The 24,318-nt window shown below is 45.3% G+C and overlaps 1 protein-coding gene across 5 annotated transcripts in view; it reads left to right on the top strand.

Annotated features, from left to right (window-relative positions):
• The window catches only part of TIAM2 (TIAM Rac1 associated GEF 2), a 272,961-nt gene that overhangs the window by 243,403 nt on the left and 5,240 nt on the right, over window positions 1-24,318 (top strand). For all 5 annotated transcript variants that reach the window (XM_040350977.1, XM_040350974.1, XM_040350975.1 and 2 more), the window contains 3 exons: window positions 4,761-4,869; window positions 15,424-15,482; window positions 20,046-20,151. In XM_040350977.1, coding sequence (XP_040206911.1) covers window positions 4,761-4,869; window positions 15,424-15,482; window positions 20,046-20,151 — 274 coding nt within the window. The remainder of the gene's footprint in view (window positions 1-4,760; window positions 4,870-15,423; window positions 15,483-20,045; window positions 20,152-24,318) is intronic.

The following is a 24,318-nucleotide window of genomic DNA, read 5'->3' as shown; positions in this document are numbered from 1 at the left end:
CGCATTCTTTTCTCCGCTGGCAATCGACACCCTCCTCTGAAGGCCAATGCTTTTGAGATGGGTCCTTATTGTCCTCGGGTGCTATGCAGGACTATTGGTCTTGCAATGTATATGATATCTGAGAGCTGCTTTTGGGGGAGCGGTTTGAGGAAGCCTGCAGGAGTAAGGAATAAGCTAGGTATTTCAGCTTATGAACTAATACATAAAATAAGTACTGATGCACTATTGACAAAGGTCACGATGTTTAAAATACATAGTATCAAAATATTACCACATAGCAACCTATAAAGAAATGACAGATCTATCACCTGAACTACACATAAGCGTAACCCCATATTTAAACCATGTTTGCTGTCTACAGATACAGTGCATCTGGAAAGTATTCACAGCACCTCACTTTTTCCACATTTTGTTATGTTACAGCCTTATTCCAAAAATGGATACATTTCCAAATTTTCCTCAAAATTCTACAAATAATGCCCCATAATAACAACGTGAAAGAAGTTTGTTTGAGATCTTTGCAAATTGTATTAAAAATAAAAAATGAAAAAATCCAATGTACATAAGAATTCAATGCCTTTGCTCAGTAATTTGTGAAAGCAGCTTTGGCACCATTTACAGCCTCAAGTCTTTTTTTTTTTGGAGTACAGTAGGTGAACCCGATTTTGTGTCAATCTCGCTCTCTTTCTCGGCGAGATTGAGCACCTACGAGCCCCATCGCGGGAGCCAGCGCCGAGCTGGCTTGCCGCGATGGAGACAGAGCCGTCATAGAAGCGACGGGAGATCCGACTTGGATTCCCGCCAATTCTACACGTGTGCGGCGTTTGTTATGAATCCTGAGGGGGAAGTCCCCGCCGGATTTTAAATAAAAATCCGGCATGGGTCCCCCCCTCAGGAGCATACCGGGCCCTTAGGTCTGTTATGGGTTGTAAGGAGAGCCCCCCTACGCCGAAAAAAAAACGGCGTAGGGGGTCCCCCTACAATCCATACCAGACCCGTATCCAAAGCACGCTACCCGGCCAGCCAGGAAGGGAGTGGGGACGACCGAGCGCCCCCCCCCCCCTCCTGAGCCGTACCAGGCTGCATGCCCTCAACATGGGGGGGTTGGGTGCTCTGGGGCAGGGGGGCGCACTGCGCCCCCCCACCTCAGAGCACCCTGTCCCCATGTTGATGAGGACAGGGCCCCTTCCCGACAACCCTGGCCGTTGGTTGTCGGGGTATGCGGGCGGGAGGCTTATCGGAATCTGGGAGCCCCCTTTAATAAGGGGGCCCCCAGATACCGGCCCCCCACCCTAAGTGAATGAGTAATGGGGTACATCGTACCCCTACCCATTCACCTGCAAGAAAAGTGGTAAAAACACAAATAAACCACACAGTGTATTAAAATATTTTATTAGTCTGCTCCGGAGGCCGCCCCCTGTCTTCTTTATTAGCTCTTTTACCAGGGGGAGCTTCTTCTTTGACGTCTTCGGGTGGGTGGGGGCCGCCGTCTGGTTCTCTTCCACCGCCGGGGGGGGTGGCTTTTAAAAAAGCCCCCACCCCCCGGCGGGTTTCCTCCGGCGTCTTCGGCGGGGCTCTTCTTCTTCCGCTATCCCGACGGGTCTTCTCCGCTATCCGGGGGGTCTCCTTCTATGTTCGCCGCTCTCCGCTGTTGACTCGTCGCACCCCGGTTCTTCGTCGCGCAGTCCGGTCCCTTCTTCCGTGCTGTACGTCTTCTTCCGTGCTGTGAGTTCTTCTTCCGCGCTGTGACGTCATGTTCTTCACTTCTCTTCTTCTCCCGATGTTGACACGTCGCCTTTCCTCTCTGCAATGACGGGTGCGCGGGTGCATCGGACCTATATAGGCCTCACAGTCCCATCATGCTCTGTACCTACCGATGTGATACCTACCCACGTGGGTAGGTATCACATGGGTAGGTATCACATGGGTAGGTACAGAGCATGATGGGACTGTGAGGCCTATATAGGTCCGATGCACCCGTCATTGCAGAGAGGAAAGGCGACGTGTCAACATCGGGAGAAGAAGAGAAGTGAAGAACATGACGTCACAGCGCGGAAGAACTCACAGCACGGAAGAAGACGTACAGCACGGAAGAAGGGACCGGACTGCGCGACGAAGAACCGGGGTGCGACGAGTCAACAGCGGAGAGCGGCGAACATAGGAGACCCCCCGGATAGCGGAGAAGACCCGTCGGGATAGCGGAAGAAGAAGAGCCCCGCCGAAGACGCCGGAGGAAACCCGCCGGGGGGGTGGGGGCTTTTTTAAAAGCCACCCCCCCGGCGGTGGAAGAGAACCAGACGGCGGCCCCCACCCACCCGAAGACGTCAAAGAAGAAGCTCCCCCTGGTAAAAGAGCTAATAAAGAAGACCGGGGGCGGCCTCCGGAGCAGACTAATAAAATATTTTAATACACTGTGTGGTTTATTTGTGTTTTTACCACTTTTCTTGCAGGTGAATGGGTAGGGGTACGATGTACCCCATACTCATTCACTTAGGGTGGGGGGCCGGTATCTGGGGGCCCCCTTATTAAAGGGGGCTCCCAGATTCCGATAAGCCTCCCGCCCGCATACCCCGACAACCAACGGCCAGGGTTGTCGGGAAGGGGCCCTGTCCTCATCAACATGGGGACAGGGTGCTCTGAGGTGGGGGGGCCGCAGTGCGCCCCCCTGCCCCAGAGCACCCAACCCCCCCATGTTGAGGGCATGCAGCCTGGTACGGCTCAGGAGGGGGGGGGGCGCTCGCTCGTCCCCACTCCCTTCCTGGCTGGCCGGGTAGCGTGCTTTGGATACGGGTCTGGTATGGATTGTAGGGGGACCCCCTACGCCGTTTTTTTCGGCGTAGGGGGGCTCTCCTTACAACCCATAACAGACCTAAGGGCCCGGTATGCTCCTGAGGGGGGGACCCATGCCGGATTTTCATTTAAAATCCGGCGGGGACTTCCCCCTCAGGATTCATAACAAACGCTGCACACGTGTAGAATTGGCGGGAATCCAAGTCGGATCTCCCGTCGCTTCTATGACGCGCTTGCTGGGATGTGCTGTCACTATTCCAGTGAGTGCGAGATGTCGGCGAGATCTCGGCACCATGTCGCCGAGTATCAGCGCGACGCTGTCGTGCTAAAAGCACAATATCACAAACACCTACTGTATGATGCTACAAACTTGGCACACCTATTTTTGGGCAGTTTCTCCAAATATTTTCTTTGCAGGACCTCTCAAGCTCCATCAGGTTGGTTGGGAAGCGTCGGTGCACAGCCATTTTCAGATCTCAACAGAGATGTTCAGTCGGGTTCAAGTCTGGGCTCTGGTTTGGCCACTCAAGGACATTCACAGGGTTGTCCTATAGCCACTCCTTTTTATCTTTTCTCAGTGCTTAGTCATTTTCCTGTTTGGAGGTTGAATCTTCATCCCAGTCTGAGGGCCAGAGCTCTCTGGAGCAGGTTTTCATCAAGGATGTCTCTGTACATTGCTGCATTCATCTTTCCCTCGATCCTGACTAGTCTCCCAGATTCTGTCGCTGAAAAACATCGCCACAGCATGATGCTGCCACCACCATGCTTCACTGTAGGGATGATATTGACCAGGTGATGAGCTGTGACAGGTTTTCTCCAGACATCATGATTGTCATTAAGGCCAAAGAGTTCAATCTTTGTTTCATCAGACCAGAGAATTTTGTTTCTCATGGCCTGAAGAGTCCTTCAGGTTCCTTTTTGGCAAGTTTTAGGCGGGCTGCCATGTCCCTTTTTACTGAGGATTGGCTTTTGTCTAGCCACTCTACCATACAGGTATGATTTGATGGAGTGCTGCAGAGATGGTTGTTGTTCTGAAAGGTTCTCCTCTCTCCAAAGAAATGCTGGAGCTCTGTCAAAGTGAGCATCGGGTTCTTGGTCACCTCCCTGACTAAGGCCCTTCTCCCAGATCATTCAGTTTGGCCAGACGGCCTGCTCTCCGAGGAGTCTTGGTGGCTCCAAACTTCTTCTACTTACAGATGATGGTGGCCACTGTGCTCATTTGGACCTTCAATGCTGCAGAAATGTTTTACTCTTCTCCAGATCTGTGCCTTGCTACAATCCTGTCTCGGAGTTCTACAGACAATTCCTTGGACTTCACGGCTTGGTTTGTGCTCTGACATGCACTGTTAACTGTGGGACCTTATAGAGACAGGTGTGTGCCTTTCCAAATCATGTTCAATCAAATGAATTTACCAGAGGTGGTCTCCAATCCAAGTTGTAGAAACATCTCAAGGATGATCAGTAGAAACCGAATACAACTGAGCTCAGTTATGAGTGTCATGGCAAAAGCTGTTAAGACTTGTGTAAATGCAATAATTTGTATTTTATTTTTTTATTGAATTTGCAAAGGTTTTAAACAAACTTCTTTCACGTTGTCATAAAACACGTGGAAAAACTATTGCACAGAGCAGGTAAGTATAGGCATATTTGTTGTTTTTATCAAAGGGGGGGAAAAAAAACCCTAAAGGTTTTCTACCACTTTAAGCTGCATACCAGTGTGTAAAGAGGGATAAAATAAATAAGTGTGTGTGTATATGTATGTGTGTGTGTGTGTGTATATATATATATATATATATATATATATATATATATATATATATATATATATATATATATATATATATATATATATATATATATATATATATATATATATATATATATATATATATATATATAGTCTCTTCTGTTTGTCATAAAGTCTATGTGATGTATTTTCTAACGTAGTGGTAAACATTATATTACTGCAGGTCACAGAACTATCCATGGGAGAGCTCTTGGTGTATTCTACTGTCACCTGGCTAAATATATTCCCATCTCTTGGCAAAACACGGAAGGAATTAGAACTAACAGCGTTTGGTAGGTGTTCATACATGATTTATATGTACTAGACAGATGGTTTCATTTTGCAAGAACATACATATATGTTAACATGAAAAGTTGCAAAACATAAAAAAATACTTAAATTATTCACAGTAAAAATGTAAGCATTAATTCAGGTAAAATAAAGATGGTAAAATGTCCTGCTTGAATGACTCCTAAAATTGTGTCCCATTTTCATGCAAGCTATAGTAATTTTACATTTACATTGTCCTACCTTTATTGCAGAATTTGTTTAAAATGTTAAAGATTAAAGGAAAAAGTGAAGTAATTTAGCAACTAGTACAGAAAAACTGTGTTCCCTGCAATCTGCCACAGCATATACACCAGGGGTATTGAATTAAAATTCATGGAGGTCCGATTAGTAAAATTTTCTTCCAGCCGAGGTCCGCATCGCAGTTTTGTGCGATTACCTCGATTCTTTACATCGCAGCCCAGGGGTGCAGGCACGACACACCATTCATTTGAATGGGCTGCTGCGCCTGTGTTTCTGCCGGGAAAAGGTCCTGGCATCTTTTTAAAAAGGAAGAATTATTGCGCAGACCCAACCCTAAGTGCATAAATCAGCTGCGTCTCAAGTGTGCCATACAGCACAAAGCAAACATAATAAAAAAAGGAGTCGCGCTATTGAAAAGTGATACAAATAAAACACCAAAAAATGTAGAGTGTAAAATATAAATAACTGTCAAAATAGCATGAGTATCTCCACAGTATTAAAATTGATATATCACAGTTAATTCAGTGGAATAGAGGCAAGCCAAGAGGTTTGAAACAGTCCAAGGGTGTAGTGAAGAAAGGAATCTCAGGTGTCAGTGATTGTATCCACGCTGTGATCTGGACAAACAGGAGACCTCCACCACAGAAATTACTGACTCTTACCGCAACTCAGTAAGTTAACAGCAAAAGAAATAGCATCCACAGCAGCAGCCCAGCTGATTAATCCTCAAATAACGGTAGCTCAATGACGGATCTCCCCATTCAATGGCAAACAGCATTAAACTCCAAACTCCATAGATATGTAAGGAAAACACCAGGGAAGATACATAGCGTAATACTGCGCGGATTTATTAGAAAATAAAGCAGCCAATTGCTTACTTACATTTCAACTTTAAAAACAGGCATCAAGCGGACATAAAATTTCATAAAACAAAACACAGCCGGCCGGTCTGTGTGTGGGCGTGCGTCCGACGTATTCGGATCCTCACACGTGTAAACGCGGTGGCGTCAAGGCGTCTCCTCCCGACGTTTCGTCACGATAGGGACGTGTTCACGGGGTAAGGAGATGCCCTGACTCACCGCATAATAAATAGACAAGAGGGGCGGAGCTGGCCCGGGGGCAGATCCAATAGAGGCCGCACGGAATCCATCTTAACTCCTGGATGCCCGCAGTGGATATCAATGCCAAACGGCAGGCTTAATAAGGGAAAAAAATAATGACAAAAGGAAAGGCTTGCTGAACTCTTAAAGGACCAGCGATAATCAATGGGCAATCTTGAGCAGCACAACCCAAAGGCAGTGGGGAGATGGAACAGTATATTAGTCATAAAAAATACCGCCACAATACAATGCTACCAGCGCATTGATCCCCAACTCAATATAGTTTAAATATACTAAAACCCCAAAAAATGGAAAAAATGGCAAACTGGATCTGCCCCCAGTCACTCATAATCCCATGCTCACATAATAGCATACATGATTAATACAGTACAAAACATTCGATCAAGCCTGTGTTAAAATGCAAACCATGTAGCAATAATACAAAATCCAAAATAAGACATTTTGAATAAAATATATACAAAATTAACCCTAAAATGTTTCATTCCTCTTGTAAGCATAATAGACCACAGTCAGAGGTACATAATCACCATAAATTCACGAGTTTATTCGAAAAGAGGCCCAAATGGAAATATGTAAGTAAAGGTGACCCTAATCATTCCCAAGTGTCACCCTCATACAAAAGGGTTCTGGATGACCAAATTTTAACGGAATGGGGTGAGCCAAAGATAGAGACCCCATGGTACCAAAAGGCCTTTAGTACTAGATGGCATAAATATATTAAGAGTTGTCCAAAAAACAATTCAGATCTACCTCAATATTCAATCCAAAGGACGTATAGCACTTCATCTTATGTATCCAGGACATCTCGGTCCTGGATATGGACCTTACTAAATCACTACCCCTCCAATGCGCAGTGAACTTGTCGATCCCAAGGAATACAGTGTCCCTGGGGTTTCGGTCATGAGCAGTAAGGTAGTGCTTAGATACTGAATGTTCTGTAAAGCCACTCCTGATCGCGATATGCTTGTTTAATCGCACATGGAGGGGGCGCTTAGTCCTACCTACATATTGTAGACCGCATAGACATATTATTAAATATATAACACCAACTGTGGAGCACGTGATAAAAGGCTTAATTGAAAACCTTCTACCAGTACAGCTGGAACTAAAGTCCACTGTCTTTTTTTTTTTTTTTTTTTTTTTTTAGTGTGGGTATTAATGTTGCAGCTCTGACACCGACCGCACTTGTAAAATCCTGTCAATCCTGCCAAAAACATGGAAGGGACTTTAGGAGGATTCATTATATTACCGGCCACTTTGTCTTTCAAGGAAGGGAGACCCCTAAGGACTACCTGCGGCCTATCGGGCAACAGACCACCCAAAACGCTGTCACTCTTCAGGATGTGCCAGTGTTTGGACATTATGTGTTTAATCCCACCATGCTGGCAGGAAAAATCCGTAATGAAAGGACATTTGAACTTGGCGGACTTATCGCGGGGTCTGTCTACAAGTAGAGTGCTTCTGTCTAGTTGGGTCACATAGTCTAAAGAACTGGATAGGTCGTCCGGCTTGTACCCCTTAACTACAAAACGTTGTGTCAACACATCTGCTTGTTGCACAAATGATGTTTGTTTTGTGCAATTCCTCTTTATACGTAGGTATTGGCTTTTAGGGATAGAGTCAAGCCAGGGGGAGTAGTGACAGCTATCCTTTGAAATGTAAGCATTTCTCTCAGTCGATTTAAAGTGAGTTACCGTCTGAAAGTTCTCCCCATCCACCGAGATCACTAAATCTAAAAAGCTGACTTGTGTCTGGCTAGCCTCATAGCTCAGCAAGATCCCACGATCATTCATGTTCAAAACATTTATGAAGTGTAACAAGTCACTCTCGGTGCCATCCCACAGGAGGAGGATGTCGTCGATGTACCTGGCCCACAGCAAGATCTGTGGCCTGGACTGGACACAGACGACATCCTCCTCCCATAGGGCCATAAAGAGGTTGGCGAGGCTTGGCGCGTATTTAGCTCCCATCGTGACGCCACGATTCTGTTTATAGAACTTTCCGTCATGCCATAAGAAATTATGCGTGGCCGCGAATTCTAGAAGTTCCATAATAAAAGATACTTGCCTCTTGTCCAGCTCACTATCTCTGTTCAGATAGTATGAAACTGCGTGTAGGCCCTGGTCGTGTGGTATTATAGTGTATAATGATGTAACATCACACGTTACTAACCACACACCCGAAGGAGGTTTTATTCCAGACACAATATTAATGACATCTTTAGTGTCCTATATATATGATGGGATTTTTTTCACCAAAGGCTGAAGGAAGAAGTCTATGTACTTGCCCACCCGGGACGTAACAGAATCTATCCCACTGACAATGGGATGTCCCGGGGGGCAAGTAAGACTCTTATGTACCTTCGGCAAGTAGTATATGATCGGGGTTCTCGGGGCTTTTGGAACCAGAAATTCCTTTTCTTTTTCGTTGAGAATTTTGCTCCGAAAACCTCTATCCACAATTCTGGACAAGACTTTCTTATACTTGGCCCCCGGATCTAGAGGGAGGGGGATGTAAGTCTCACCATCACCTAAGATCCGCTGCATCTCCTGCATATAATCGGTCTTGTCAAGGACCACAATCCCTCCCCCCTTATCCGCTGGGCGGACAACTAGGTTTTTGTTCTGACACAGAGATTCTATCCCTTTTACAATGTCCTGTTTACAACGGACCTGTTTAACCTTCATGTCGTCCAAATCCTTCAGAGTAAGGGCTCTAAAAACTTTAAGTGCTGCTGGAAGATGACCTGGAGGATTCCAAACAGAGGCATTGGACAGTCCTGAATGTACTATATGAGAAGTAGACATTGCAGATGGACTGAAAGGGTTGGAAGCACAATAGCGTTGGATATTCAGCTTTCTGATGTATCTATGTATATCCATGTATGCTTTAAATTTATTAATATTAGTGGGGGGAACGTACTTAAGCCCCTTGTCCAAGACCATTATTTCAGAAGGACTAAGGGTGTGGGAGCTTAAATTGAAAATGCCCCCTCCCTTCACATCTTTGTTCTCTTTGGGCTTTCTGTTCCTCCCCCCTCTAACTCCTCTTTTCTTTCTGCCGCTCTTTTGGTACCCTGGCCTACCCGGGGAAAACCCCATTGTGAGCGGTTGGAGCTATTATTTGAATTGGGGACACTTATTCCTCCATACCCAAACTCATAGGTCCCAGACTGAATGAGTCCATTCTGTCCCTGGGAAGGGCCATATGCCCCTTCACCTGAGTCCGCCGTATCTCCAAGGGGAAGAAAAGCGTTGTGGGTAAGTATGTTGTATTCTGGTTCCAAATTATCAGCATAATGAACTACCTCCTGAATTCCTGATGGTGGAGGAGGACCAAAATATTGCCCCCGGTAAAACTGGCTGCCTCCTTGGCCCCCAAACTGGTGCTGGTAACCAGTATTGTACTGTGGGGCCAAAGGGGGTGGTGGACCCAAAGGGCCCCTTCCCCTCACACTCGGGGGGCCAGATGGCCGGATTGGACCCCAACTGTACGTTTGCGGGCCTGTCACAGGGGCAAGGTGCCCCCTCTGAATGGGGCCTCCTCTGCCTCTGTTGGTGGCAGATGCGACGGGAAACTTATTAGTTCTATTGTTACCCTTAGGGGTGCCCACCTTCGGTAAGCGATTTTGAGATCCCTTATAGACGTGAGCTGTTGGGGGAGGGGGGTGCGTGGCATTGGCCTGATTGAGAATAGGCTGCAATGTCACTTCCATCTGGGGACTGATCAGGGCATTAGCCTCCGCCAGCAGTTTTTTTTGCCAGTCGAAGACTATATTGCCCTGATAGTCACCCAGATCCCTATTAAATTTTTTATTTTTTTTTATTTTTTGTTCCCTCTCCTCTTTTTCCAGAATCTTTAGAAGGTTTTGAGACCTCTCCGCATACTCCGAACTAGTCATAAAAGGGGCCAATTTCTCCTTAATAAGGATAATTTCAGCATCAAGCCTTTTTAATTTAGTGGCCTTACGCTCCCCCAAGAATTGCAGGAGATTGAGGCCTGCTTCATTAAAGTATTTGTACCAACCCTCAAGGTCTGTGTCGCCCTTTTGGGGCTGTATCTCCCATCTAAGACTCCTGGGTACCATCTGATGTTTAATATAGGTTTCTAAAAAAACTATATCCCATTGAGTATGCAACTCAGACACTGTGAGATTTTTAAGTCTCATAAAGAGACCACCCAAATCCCCATCTCCATCCTTGAAAATTTCAAATACGCCTTCAGTGTTGACTACTCTTTTAGCACGGAAATCAAAGATATCCATGGAGAAAACTCTCAACAATATTTAGTGTAGAAGAAAATAGTGTATAAATAAATAAATGTGCAAAATAAATACTCAAATCAATAATGAAAAAATATTCCTTAAATGAATATTCTATGGTCGCTGCAATAATAAGTATAAACAATAATAGCAAAAAAAGGAAGAATTATTGCGCAGACCCAACCCTAAGTGCATAAATCAGCTGCGTCTCAAGTGTGCCATACAGCACAAAGCAAACATAATAAAAAAAGGAGTCGTGCTATTGAAAAGTGATACAAATAAAACACCAAAAAATGTAGAGTGTAAAATATAAATAACTGTCAAAATAGCATGTATCTCCACAGTATTAAAATTGATATATCACAGTTAATTCAGTGGAATAGAGGCAAGCCAAGAGGTTTGAAACAGTCCAAGGGTGTAGTGAAGAAAGCAATCTCAGGTGTCAGTGATTGTATCCACGCTGTGATCTGGACAAACAGGAGACCTCCACCACAGAAATTACTGACTCTTACCGCAACTCAGTAAGTTAACAGCAAAAGAAATCGCATCCACAGCAGCAGCCCAGCTGATTAATCCTCAAATAACGGTAGCTCAATGACGGATCTCCCCATTCATGGATGCTATTTCTTTTGCTGTTAACTTACTGAGTTGCGGTAAGAGTCAGTAATTTCTGTGGTGGAGGTCTCCTGTTTGTCCAGATCACAGCGTGAATACAATCACTGACACCTGAGATTGCTTTCTTCACTACACCCTTGGACTGTTTCAAACCTCTTGGCTTGCCTCTATTCCACTGAATTAACTGTGATATATCAATTTTAATACTGTGGAGATACTCATGCTATTTTGACAGTTATTTATATTTTACACTGTACATTTTTTGGTGTTTTAGTTGTATCACTTTTCAATAGCGCGACTCCTTTTTTTATTATCTTTTTAAAAAGGCAGCCACATGGAAACTGCATGATGCGTTTGTACCATGCAATTTCCATGTGCAGAAAATTGCACCTTGCATTTTAGTGCATTTTAGGAGTCAATGGTACCCCTTCACGTTTTCTGTGCAGCACCTCATTTTGTGCGCAGCTGCTTGTCCCCTTCACATCTTCCCCACCACAGCCCTGTCCCCCTTCACATATCACCCCACACAGTATTACCCCCCTTCACATATCACCCCACACAGTTTTACCCCCCTTCACATCACCCCACACAGTATTACCCCACTTCACATATCACCCCCACACAGTATTACCCCCCCTTCACATATCACCCCACATAGTATTACCCCGCTTCACATATCACCCCACACAGTATTACCCCCCTTCACATATCACCCCACACAGTATTACCCCGCTTCACATATCCCCCCACACAGTATTACCCCCCCTTCACATATCACCCCACACAGTATTACCCCACTTCACATATCACCCCACACAGTATTACCCCACTTCACATCACCCCCACACAGTATTACCCCACTTCACATATCACCCCCACACAGTATTACCCCCCCTTCACATATCACCCCACACAGTATTACCCCCCTTCACATATCACCCCACACAGTATTACCCCCCTTCACATATCACCCCACACAGTATTACCCCCCTTCACATATCCCCCCACACAGTATTACCCCACTTCACATCACCCCACACAGTATTACCCCACTTCACATATCACCCCCACACAGTATTACCCCCCCTTCACATATCACCCCACATAGTATTACCCCGCTTCACATATCACCCCACACCGTATTACCCCCCCTTCACATATCACCCCACACAGTATTACCCCGCTTCACATATCCCCCCACACAGTATTACCCCCCCTTCACATATCACCCCACACAGTATTACCCCACTTCACATCACCCCCACACAGTATTACCCCACTTCACATATCACCCCCACACAGTATTACCCCCCCTTCACATATCACCCCACACAGTATTACCCCCCTTCACATATCACCCCACACAGTATTACCCCACTTCATATATCCCCCCACACAGTATTACCCCCTTCACATATCACCCCACACAGTATTGCCCCCCTTCACATATCCCCCCACACAGTATTACCCCACTTCACATATTACCCCCACACAGTATTACCCCCCTTCACATATCACCCCACACAGTATTACCCCCTTCACATATCCCCCCACTTGACATATGCCCCCACACAGTATTACCCCCTTCACATATCCCCCCCCCACTTCACATATCACCTTCACATCACCCCCACACAGTATTACCCCACTTCACATCACCCCCACACAGTATTACCCCCCTTCACATATCCCCCCACACAGTATTACCCCCCCTTCACATATCCCCCCCCACACAGTATTGCCACATCACATATCCCCCCACACAGTATTGCCCCCATTACATATCCCCCACACAGTATTGCCCCCTTTACATGACCCCATCACATATCCCCCCACACAGTATTGCCCCATCACATATCCCCCCCACAGTATTGCCCCTTTACATATCCCCCCACACAGTATTGCCCCATTACATATCCCCCCCACAGTATTGCCCCTTTACATGACCCCCATCACAGATCCCCCCCCCATACAGTATTGCCCCATCACATATCCCCCCCACACAGTACGCCCCCATCACATATCCCCCCCCCACACAGTACTGCCCCCTTTACATGACCCCCCCCCCCCCTCTCCACACACACAGCACTGCCCCCGCTCCCCATCCTTAACATTTTCATACATTTTCTTTTCTTCCCTCTCCACTCCTACCTTTCACAGAGCGGAGGGCGGGAGGCGGGAAAGTCGTGGACTGAAGGCGCGGGAGCTGTCGGGTTGACTTTTCGGCGAACTGGTGATTGGCTGCTAGGACCGCCTCCTAGCAGCCAATCACCTCCCATCTAACATGACAGGCAGCTACCTCCTCTGGTCCCGCCCACGGTCTGGGATTGTCCCGCCTCCCGCTCCTCTTCTCTGCTAATAATAGCGGAGGAGGCTGGGGACAAAAGCGGTGACTAAATAGCGCGATCACCGTGGTCCAGAAAGAGCAGCAGCTCGGGCAGGACGCGGGCCGCCATTTAGTGATGCCCGATATACACCATATCGTTTTGATCCAGGCGTTTTAGTAATTAAAATCAAAACACATGTGCTTTGATTTATTATAATTACCAAACTCTTGGATCAAAATGATATGGTGTATATGCTAAAACACAAATGATCATAATTATCCCTTTGGACCAGTCTAATTTGTCACTTTGTAATCACAATTAAACCAATTAATCACTAGGTACACGGACTTCAAATGCTCTCTGTTTATAGTGGAGGGAGAACTGAGTGAGAATGTCAAACGTTTTAAATTGGGAACATGTACCATTTTTTTTTTTAAGAAAAAAATAAAATCAAGATCCATTATTTTGAAAATGATGGCAACAACTTATCTCAAACATGTTTGCCTTATCCCTGCAGCTCCTAGGCAAGGGCGTGTCAGTATCCTTTAGACCATTGGTCTTCAAACTGAGGCCCTCGAGTTGTTCAGGAACTACAATTCCCATCATGCCCAGTCATGTCAGTGTGTTACAATGCCTCATGGGATGTGTAGTTCTACAACAGCTGAAGGACCGTACTTTGAGGATCCCTGCTTTAGACGATATCTCTGGGACTGCAGAGTAGCCCAACACCCGTGCACTGTGCTGTAGAATTTTCCAGCAAGATATGGGGTATTCATCATCCCTGGGATCTTGTTTGAAGAATGCTGAAATTGTCTGAAGCAATTAAACAGACCTTGCATAGAGTGCACGGTCTGATTTAAAGTGGTTGTAAAGGCCTAAGGTTTTTTGGGCCCCATGTCAATGCAGCGATGTTTAATGAGAGCATTGGTTCCTTCACTCCTCATTGGCTGAGGCAGCAGAAGTCATTGGCTCCCGTTGCTTTCAATCATAGCCAATGAGGAGGGGGCTGAGCCACAGCTCAGTGTGTGAATGGACACGCAGAGCAGCGGCTCGGTAAGCCTGCTCGGGTGCGCCTACAGCAAACTGCTTGCTCTGGAGGCATTTGGCAAGAGGGAGGGGCCAGGTGCACCAGCAAGGGACCCAAGAGGAAGATCCGGACTGCTCTGTGCAAAACCACAGCACAGAGCAGGTGACTATAACATGTTCGTTATAAATAAATAAAAAAAAGCTTTCAAAGTGATACGAGTCTTGTGTTTTTTTATAAAGAAAACAAAATAACAAACATGTTCTACTTGCCTGCTCTGTGATTTTGCACAGAGCAGCCTGGATCCTCCTCTTGTCGGGTTCCATGCCGAGTGCCCCCACAGCAAGCGGCTTGCTATGGGGGCACCCGAGCCGCTGCTCTGTGTGTCCATTCAGACACAGAGCTGTGGCTCGGCCCTGCCCCCCTCCATCTCCTGAATGGCTCCCGCTGCTGACAGGAGTGCGAGTCCCTGGAGAGGGAAGGCTCTCCTGGACGTTGCTGGATCGAGAGGGAGCTCAGATATTAGGGTGGGGCTTTACAGTCACTTTAATATTTTACTCTAGAAGTAACTCCTAGTTTATATTTGCTTCAGGTCCAGAACCCCCTCTATGATGAGGATAAACTGTGTTCACACATACAGCATCAAGATTTGTGCACCAGAATGAACTGCCTTACTCCTGTTATCCCTCAATTATGAGAGACCTACACAATATGTAAATATCTGATGATGCTTATATTGGTCCTATGACAAGAAGGGCATTTAGAAGCAAAGCCCTCATCAGGCTTTTACCTAGTAAAATATTTCCACAGCTGCTTATGTGCTTATTTCTGTTGAGCATTCACACCTAGAAGAGTAATAAAAACAATGGCAATCAGAGGAAGCCTTTAAGAATCTTTTGTAGATCTGGAAATTTAGTATATTTATGTTTTTGTTCTTTTGTAAGAAGTCCTGTGTTTTTTGTTTTTAGTGTTCAGGAGGGCAGTCATCTTGGTACACAAAGAAAACTTCAAACTAAAAAAGAAGACTGTAAGTATATATTTAAATGGTCAACATGCTCTTTCTCTCCATTTAAAACTGTTTTAGACATTGAATCGTTTTTGTCAGTATGTATTTGTTGATTGTAGTCATAAAATGTTGATTGCACTTTTAAATTCTTTTATTAAGATGCACCCATCTACAGAAAGCGCACAGCGCTGTCTATGGAAAATCTGTGGCAATATAAAAATAAAACCCTATTTATCTAGAACGTATTGAATGTCCTTTTTTAATGCCATTGGAATCCTGAGTCCTAACACATTTTCGTCTCCACAACACAAAAAGTCTTAAAATACAGTCTGAATGGTGATGGAGGGGGGGGGGGGGGGTGTCAGAATCCTTTTAGATGGTTGCTGCAAGAACACATCAAAACATGCTGTACAGTGTGTAGGCGATGCAAGCGTATGTATTATTCATAATTGGGTTCTGTAGGGGGAAAAGAAAAACAGGCAGCAGGTGAAGATGATGGCATTTTGTCATCACAGTATTTTATATTTGGTCCAATTCAAGAGTTGAAAATGTGAAAAAGTTAAGTTCAGGTTTTTTTTCCCCTCAATTCCTTTTTATTTATGTATTTTAATCAATAGGAACTTTATTAAAAAAAAGCAATAAAACAAAGTACAGACTTCCATATTGCACGCTAAACATAAGCACTTTGCATTTGGAATTTGGCACTATCCGCACATTACAGCCACATACTGTAAGACTCAGATTCAGCAATAAAGAACAAACAGAAAACAACTGAAATGATTAGGGCCCCAGATTGGAGGACCCACAACTGCCGTAGCTAATTTTACAATAGTAAACAGTCCATAATTGGATCAACAGGAGCTAAACTAGGAACATCCAGCCATTGTGCTCAAATTTTGTCAATTTTTTTCGTTACCCCTATACTGGTAGATACATTTTTTTTTCAGCCTTATAGTGTAGCCCATTTGAGTCAGCCGCTCTTTCACTGTGAGGGGTATCTACCGATTTCCAGTGCCTCAAAATTTATTTCCTGGCCTGGAAAAGAGCCCTAGCTATGGCTAGTTTAGAGGCCTTCTCTTCATCTATATTTCTCAACAGGCTTAATTTAGGGTGTTCTGCAAGATGAATGTGAAAAAATTGTTTATAATCCCTATACCCTTCCAATATATATGCAATTTGGGGCACCTCCACAACACATGGATCAGGTCGCCATGTTCCCTTGTGCATCTAGTGCAGAAAGGATCCTCCCACACCCACATTCTCACCAATCTAGCTGGCATGCAATGGACACATAAAAGCATATGTAATTGGGATAACCTTTGGGTCACATTTAAAGAACACAGGGGAACCGCCAAAAGAGCGTCATCCTTAAAAACTCCAACATCCCTCTCCCTTTTGGATATCACCCCTGCGGTGCTGTCGGGGAGGGACTTATTGAGCAACATAGAATAGCTGCAGGAGATAAACCCCTTGTAAGAGGTCACCTCCTGCATGTAATTGTAAAAACTCTGTCCACTAATCAATTTCCAATTGGGTCTTAACTGAATGCTGAAGTTGGAAATAATAAAATAACAACATGGATGAGGGGAGTGTAAATTTTAGCTGTAAAGCACTGAAGGAGCATACCTTATCATCCCTAAAAATGTGGGTCATATGAGTAATCCCATATTGTTTCCATTTCGAGCTGTATTGTAATTTCTCCAACTCCATGTACTGTCTGTTCCCTTATATAGGGCTGAATCGGGTATATCACTCAACTTGTTGTAATGCCCCATACTTTTTGAAACAAGTTGAAAGTGGAATACAGCTTGTTTGATTTAGAAAAATGCAATCCATCTGAGAATTGTGTGGAGTATGTATTAAATCTGTGGCATTAGGATCATTTTGATCAAGTTTATCCTACCTACCGGGGAGAGATTTGGCAATGGGATCGAGTTCAAAGCACAGGTGTCAAACACAAGGCCCGTGGGCTGAATTCGGCCCTCCAGGCCATTTCATGTGTCCCTCGCACCTCTCCTGCAGACCGCTACTTTCTGCTTCTAAGCAATGCATCCAGCTTCTTCCCAGCAGCAGCATAAAGAAAGGGTGATGCACTGTGATGTAAGGGAGAGTGGAGGACTCAAGTTCTGATCGTGGGGTGGCTCTTGACATCTAATGTAACGGGAGGGGATGCGCTGGACATCTAATCTTACAGATACAACCGGCCCTTTTGAGGACGATCATAATGCTGATTCGGCCCACTATGAAATTGAGTTTGACAGCTGTGCTCTAGAGGGTTAGGTGTGGCCTGTATACCTAAATACCTGAACTCAGATACAGGGATATCCATTAGAGATACTGACTGTGGGTCTGGTTCCTTATCTAACATAAGGGACGACTTGGTCCAGTTAATCACTTATCCAGAACAATGGCTAAACCTTTGAACAACCACCATTGCCTATCTCAGTAATGAGGATGTGTCTCCCAATAGGAGCATGGTGTCATCTGCATAGATCAGCTTTTCATGCAGATCTTCTCCATACGGAAAACCTTGGATATTAGAATTAAAATAAATACAGGCTGCCAATGGCTAAAGTACGGAGAAACACTCCCTGCCTTCCTAAATAGCTGCTTTTGGGGAGCAATATAATAATATATATATTCCTTCCCTAACCCAAATTTGTTCAGGATTACCCAACGATATGACCATTCAACACTATCAAAGGCCTTGTGGGCGTCAGAGCATAGCCCAGACATATGAAGAATACCGGAGATTGTTGTCACATGTACCACACAGCCAGTACATACCAGATATTCCTGCAGCTCCTTTAATGTTGCTTTTAGACCTCTTGGAAGCCTCCCTGAGTTTTCTTCTCACCGTCACCAATTTTAAGGGACGTCCAGTTCTTGGTAATGTCACTGCTGCAACATATTTTCTCCTCTTAGTGACTGTCTTCAGTGTGTTCCATGGTATATCTAATGCCTTGGAAATTCTTTTGTACCATTCTCCTGATTGATACCTTTTTAACAATGAGATCCCATTGATGCTTTGGAAGCTCTCTATGGACCATGGCTTTTGCTGTAGGATACGACTAAAGCCTCGTACACACGATTGGACTTTTCCGTAGATTTTTTTTTCGAAGGGCGTTGGCCGTGGAAGTGTTCTGCATACACACGGCAGGACTTTTTTAGCCAACTTTCACCAAATCATGTGGATTTTCAGCTCTTTACCGCCACCCTGTGGGCAACTTCTATTATTGTTGATCTTTAGCATTGGTTCTGAGCATGCGTGTTTTGTACTTTGGACTTTAGTCCGATGGACTTCTGTACACACGATCGGATTAGCCTCCATCAGACATTTGTTGCCGGAAGGTTTGTCTGTTTGCACAGCGAACATTTGTCCAATGCAAAACACAAAAAGTTTGTCCGATGGAGCATACACACGGTCGGATTGTCTGATCAAACAGGTCTGTCGGACATTTGTTGTCTCAAAGTCTGATCGTGTGTATGGGCCTTAAGACAATGTTAGGAAAAACCTACTAGAACAGCTGAAATTTTATTTGGGGTTATTCAGAGGCACTTTATATGATGTCAGGTGTGCTTAATTCTAAACACAGCTACATCCCCAGTTATAAGGGTGTGCACACTTGTGCAACCACATTATTTTAATATTTTATTTTTCGATTTCATTTTGTTTTTCAATTAAATTCTACAGTTTCTAGGTCACATTAAAGGTGGGAAAAATGATGAAATGATTTATCTTTGTCTCGTCACAGAAACCTGACATTTTAACAGGGGTGTGTAGACTTTTTATATGCACTGTAGATGTTTGCCTTGATTTGCTTTAACAACAAAGTGAAAAAAGCAGCATTGCTCCTGTTTTAAATATCTTATAGTAGACTAAATATGAAACGGAGAAATATAATGGTGCAGTAATATAAAAGTGCAAACCAACAGTACGATGAGGTACATACAGGTGTTTTTTTTCCCCTTCTGATTCCATGAGTACAGTAGGTATTTACCAGAGGTAGTGAATTGTTCCCTAAAGATGTGCTGGTAATTGTCTTTAATGTAGAGGAGAAACTATTCCCTATTACTTTTTTAATAAGAAAAGTTTGAAGTAAATTTTTATTTTCCATGTACTTTTAAGCGTGTTTCCCTTTAAATTAGAAAAAAGATGACATTCCCACCGGGAAATAAACCTTTCATTTATGAAACTGCTATGGTTATCCGGGAATATACATATCAATGTAGTAAACTAAACAAAATGTTTTAATTTGGGGATGTCCAGGCATTTCCAGAAAAAAAATCACCTTTAACCTAACACAGTATAAAAAATGTACAGGAAGGAATTTTTAGACATCCCACAGGAATAACACTGTATTTAATGGAATCTGGTCAAACACGACTACAAAAAAATTAATAAGAGGAGTGTATAAATATGTTTAGGTGATTTATCCAACAGGCATTATCGGCCTCAATGATTTTTTTATTTTAGGCATTTGTTACACTTGGACTAGGTTAATCTTAAAAAGTGACTGCCTCTTTCTTTCTGAATTCTGTATCACACTTAAAGCTCAAGATCTTCTTCTTTTCTTCTTTCAGAGTCAAAATACACGTGCCTCTCAAATTTACAGTGATATAGACCAGTTCAAATTTCGTTGGTTGATTCCTTTGTCTGCCCTTCAAGTCAGAATGGGAAATGCAGCAGGTAATTGTGTAATCATATTAAACTAATATGGAAGGTCTATGCAAAGCTTGATGTTGCTGGCTTTTAAAAATGTTCTACATGACTGAAGCTGTACTGATACTAAGATTATGTGACAAGCTTAGATCAGGTATATGCAAACCCTAAATTCTCTTATTTTGCTCCCTTTTGGTCTGTTAAATATACAATTGGAGCTTTATCGTTACATCTGTTTGATAATTGACTAAAAAGCCTGTAAATCATGTCAGAAATTCAGTTATCCTATGGTATCGTAGTTCTCATTTTGGACTATACAAAGTAGAATGATTTATTTTTTTATGTTGTAGAGATATACAAGTGGGAAAGATTGCGTTTTTATTAAATATATGTACTCACTGGGTGTATATAGTTGGGGTTGCCAAACTTTTTAAACAAAGGACCAGTTTTCTGTCCTTCAGACTTGAGGGGCCCAGATTGTAGCTATTGGGGGTAGAAAATGTCCCGGGTTTCATCGGTGATGGTTAACATGGCCTCGGGGTTGGTGGTCAGTAGGAGGCGGAGAAGTGCCCCATCATTGGTATCTGAGGAAGAAATAGTGCCCCATTGTTGGTGCCAGTGGAAGGAATAGTGCTTACTATTTGGAAGAATAGTGCCCCAAGGGCCGGATAAAAGCTATCAAAGTGCAGCATCCATCCCTCAGGTTGCAGTTTGAGGACCCCTGGTTTATAGCATCTAGTCATTAAAGTGATTGTAAAGGCAGAAGGTTTTTTATCTTAATGCATTAAGATAAAAAGCATTCTGTGTGCAGCAGCCCCCCCATATACTTACCTGAGCCCACCTCTATCCATCAATGTCCACCAGTGCCTTGACTGTCTGGGACTCTCGCTCCTGAGTGGCTGAGACACAGCAGCGCCATTGGTGCCCGCTGCTGTCAATCAAACCAAAGAGGAGAGCGGGGATGGCCGAACTGTGGTTCTGTGTCTGAATTTATACACAAAGCTGAGGCTCGGGTGCCCCAAAGCAAGCTGTTTGGAGGGAGGGGCCAGTAGCTCCAGCCAGGGACCCAATAAGAGGAGGATCTGGGCTGCCCTTGGCAAAACCACTGTACAAAGCAGATAAGTTTAACAAGTTTGTAAAGGCTCTTTTTCCTATTAAAATAAAATAATAAAGTAAAGTGAAATACTGCAAAAGGACATATACAGGCTGTGACGGTATCGGTATGATATCCCCGTCAACGTTCCCTTCTTCCCATAACGACAATCACCCCAATATTCCACGAGGAGGGATATCCCTGGAATCGCCCAGAAAGCCACACATGAGACAAGCTTACTGCTGGAACAAGACACTTTATTGACACAAAAACTCAGCTTATATGTGGTTACAGCCTGTTAGGAACGCCCCCCTCACACAGTGGGGTTTCCCATACAGATTATAGGAGACAAGTCGGAGCCGACCATGCAGACATGTTTCTTTAGATAAAGACATCAGCGGAGTTAATTACTAGGTGTAACAGCCTGACCACAATGAAGCAATCAGAATAATTAACATGAGCCCCTTATCTAATCATTGTAAACAGTAAGGCCGGTCTCCTTCCCACACACAATAAATCAATTACCATTTGAACTAGGGAGCTGGCTGAGGAAGGGTCATTAACATGTCAATAGCTTGTGACACATGAACCAAGCAGGGAGATTTACACTGACATCCTTCACAATGGCCCCCCTTTTTTCTCCCTGCTCCGGCAAACCCGGTTGGACCTTCCCTGGTCCAGTAGGGTTGACGGGTTCAGAGCTTTTAGTCCGAGGTTAACTCCGTTTGGCGTGACTGACCTCCATTGGTAACTGCTTCCGACTCAGGTATGCTACCGGGTCGTCAGATCACACGCCGGTCAGTCCCCAAGTCTTTGTGCGATCTGCAAAGTCACCAGAAGTCAGTGTGAAGACAGCGAATGGGTCTGTGCGCCGCCGTCTAGGTGTCCCGCTATGGGAGGGGGCAGGTTATGGCTCTGAAGTGACAATCACAGGAGATTCATAAAAAGAAAAAGTTATATTTGTTGAAATGCTGTAGCACTGGTGCTCAGAGTCCGGGGGGGGGGGGGGAGAGGGGACTCAGAGCCCCATAAGGTCAGCCACCCCCTGCTCCCTCCGCAGCCGCCGGTTCTCCTCTTTGAGCTTCTCCAGCTCCATCTCCAGTTCATGGAGCCTGGGGGGGTCAGCCCGCTGTGACCTCAGGTGGTTGTTCTCCTCCTCCATGCGGCTTATGCACTCCTCCAGCTCTATGTACTCACGGATCAGATCCTGCTTGCTCATGTCCTGCAGGCTCTCCACGTGGTCCTTCATCATCAGGAACTGGGTGGTGGTGTAAGGGGCCACCGGTGGGCCCTTGGCGAACATCTCGGCCCGCATCTGGGGCGCCCGCTGCGATTCCATCTCCTCCAGTCGCTTCTTCTCCTCCCAGGTCCGCTGGTTATATGACTTCCCGGACCTCTTCTTCTTGGAGGGTAGCTGGCGGTGCCTCTTTCTGCCCAGCTCCCTCCAAGGCCCCTCCGGCTCATGGCGGTCGCCCATGACCAGCTGACAATGGTGTTCCCTGTTGTCCGTAATAACAGATTGTACCATGAGGGCTTCGTAAGGGGTGCCCAATGGTTCTTCCGGACCCAGCTCCTGGAGATCCCAAGCCGAGTCTACACAATGGGCTGCTGTTGGTGGGCGGTACCCAGGTTGAGACCAATTTGACCTGGTGTTGTCGTTCATGGGGCAATTCTGCTTGAAGTGACCCAACTGTTTGCACCGGAAGCAGCGTTGTTCGTTGTCCTCCTGGCGTGGGTAGCGAGGGCTAGATGTCATCGGTCTGTTAGGCGGTTGGTATCTAGCGGCTGGTGGGTGTGAGGGCGCCGTTGGTTGTGGAGGTTGTACCCGTGGTGTGACCTGGTTTGTCTTGCGAGTATCCGCATATTCATCCGCCAACTTCGCGGCCTCTGGTAGAGTCATGGGCCTGCGATCTCTCACCCAATCTTTGACATCCATCTGGATGTGATTGTAAAATTGCTCCAGGAGCATTAGTTGCAAAATGTCCTCTGCGGTGGTGGCCTGGCTGCTGTTAACCCAGTTAGAGGCCGACAGGGACAGCTGGCATGCCCATTCTGCGTAAGAGTCTTTCGTGGTTTTGCGTGAGTCCCTGAACTTCTGTCGGTGGGACTCTGGGGTTACTGCATAACGAGCCAGGAGCGCTTCTTTAACCCGGGCGTAGCTATGGATATCCTGATCTGGCACGGTCCGGAAAGCATCAGAAGCTTTGCCTGACAGTTTGCCTGACAATATTGCAACCCAGTCTCTTCTAGCAATTCGGTGCAGGTTACATTGTCGCTCAAAGTCTGCCAGGTAGTTATCAATCTCACAGTCCTTTTCATCAAAAGCTTTAAAAGCGCTAAACGGAATCTTCCTTGCGTCTGCTGTGCTGTACTCACTGTTCGTAGAAGGTGCGGCTGCTTGTTGGACTGCTGCCAGTTTTAACTGTAGCTCTGCGTCCCTTATTTGTTTATCCTTCTGTAGTTCTGCGTCCCTTATTTCTTTAGCCTTCTGTAGCTCTGCGTCCCTTATTTGTTTAGCCTCCTGTAGTTCTGCGTCCCTTATTTGTTTATCCTTCTGTAGTTCTGCGTCCCTTATTTGTTTAGCCTCCTCCGCTAACAGGTCCATCACTTTCAGAACCACATCCGGCGTTGGGTTCGGGCCGAACCACGCTAGCTTCTCTCTCATTAGCTTGTTGGCTGGCGATTCCTCCTCCTGAATCACTGGTGTCTCCATCTCTTGTACTGCTGGCGTTGCTGCAATCCCGTCCTCCTGGTCTAGCTCCATTAATTCTGCTATGATGACCCGCTTGGTTTTGTTGCTAGCGATCCTTCCACGAACTTCCAGTAGTTCTTCCAGTGTCTGCTTGGAATCCGGGTGTGAAGGGGAATAGAAGGGAAAAATCCCGCTGCTACCAACCAATTGTGACGGTATCGGTATGATATCCCCGTCAACGTTCCCTTCTTCCCATAACGACAATCACCCCAATATTCCACGAGGAGGGATATCCCTGGAATCGCCCAGAAAGCCACACATGAGACAAGCTTACTGCTGGAACAAGACACTTTATTGACACAAAAACTCAGCTTATATGTGGTTACAGCCTGTTAGGAACGCCCCCCTC

Source organism: Rana temporaria, chromosome 4, assembly GCF_905171775.1.
Source record: "Rana temporaria chromosome 4, aRanTem1.1, whole genome shotgun sequence".
Lineage (NCBI taxonomy): Eukaryota > Metazoa > Chordata > Amphibia > Anura > Ranidae > Rana > Rana temporaria.
Note: the sequence above shows the minus strand (reverse complement) of the source record. Positions and strands in the feature narration are given on the sequence as shown.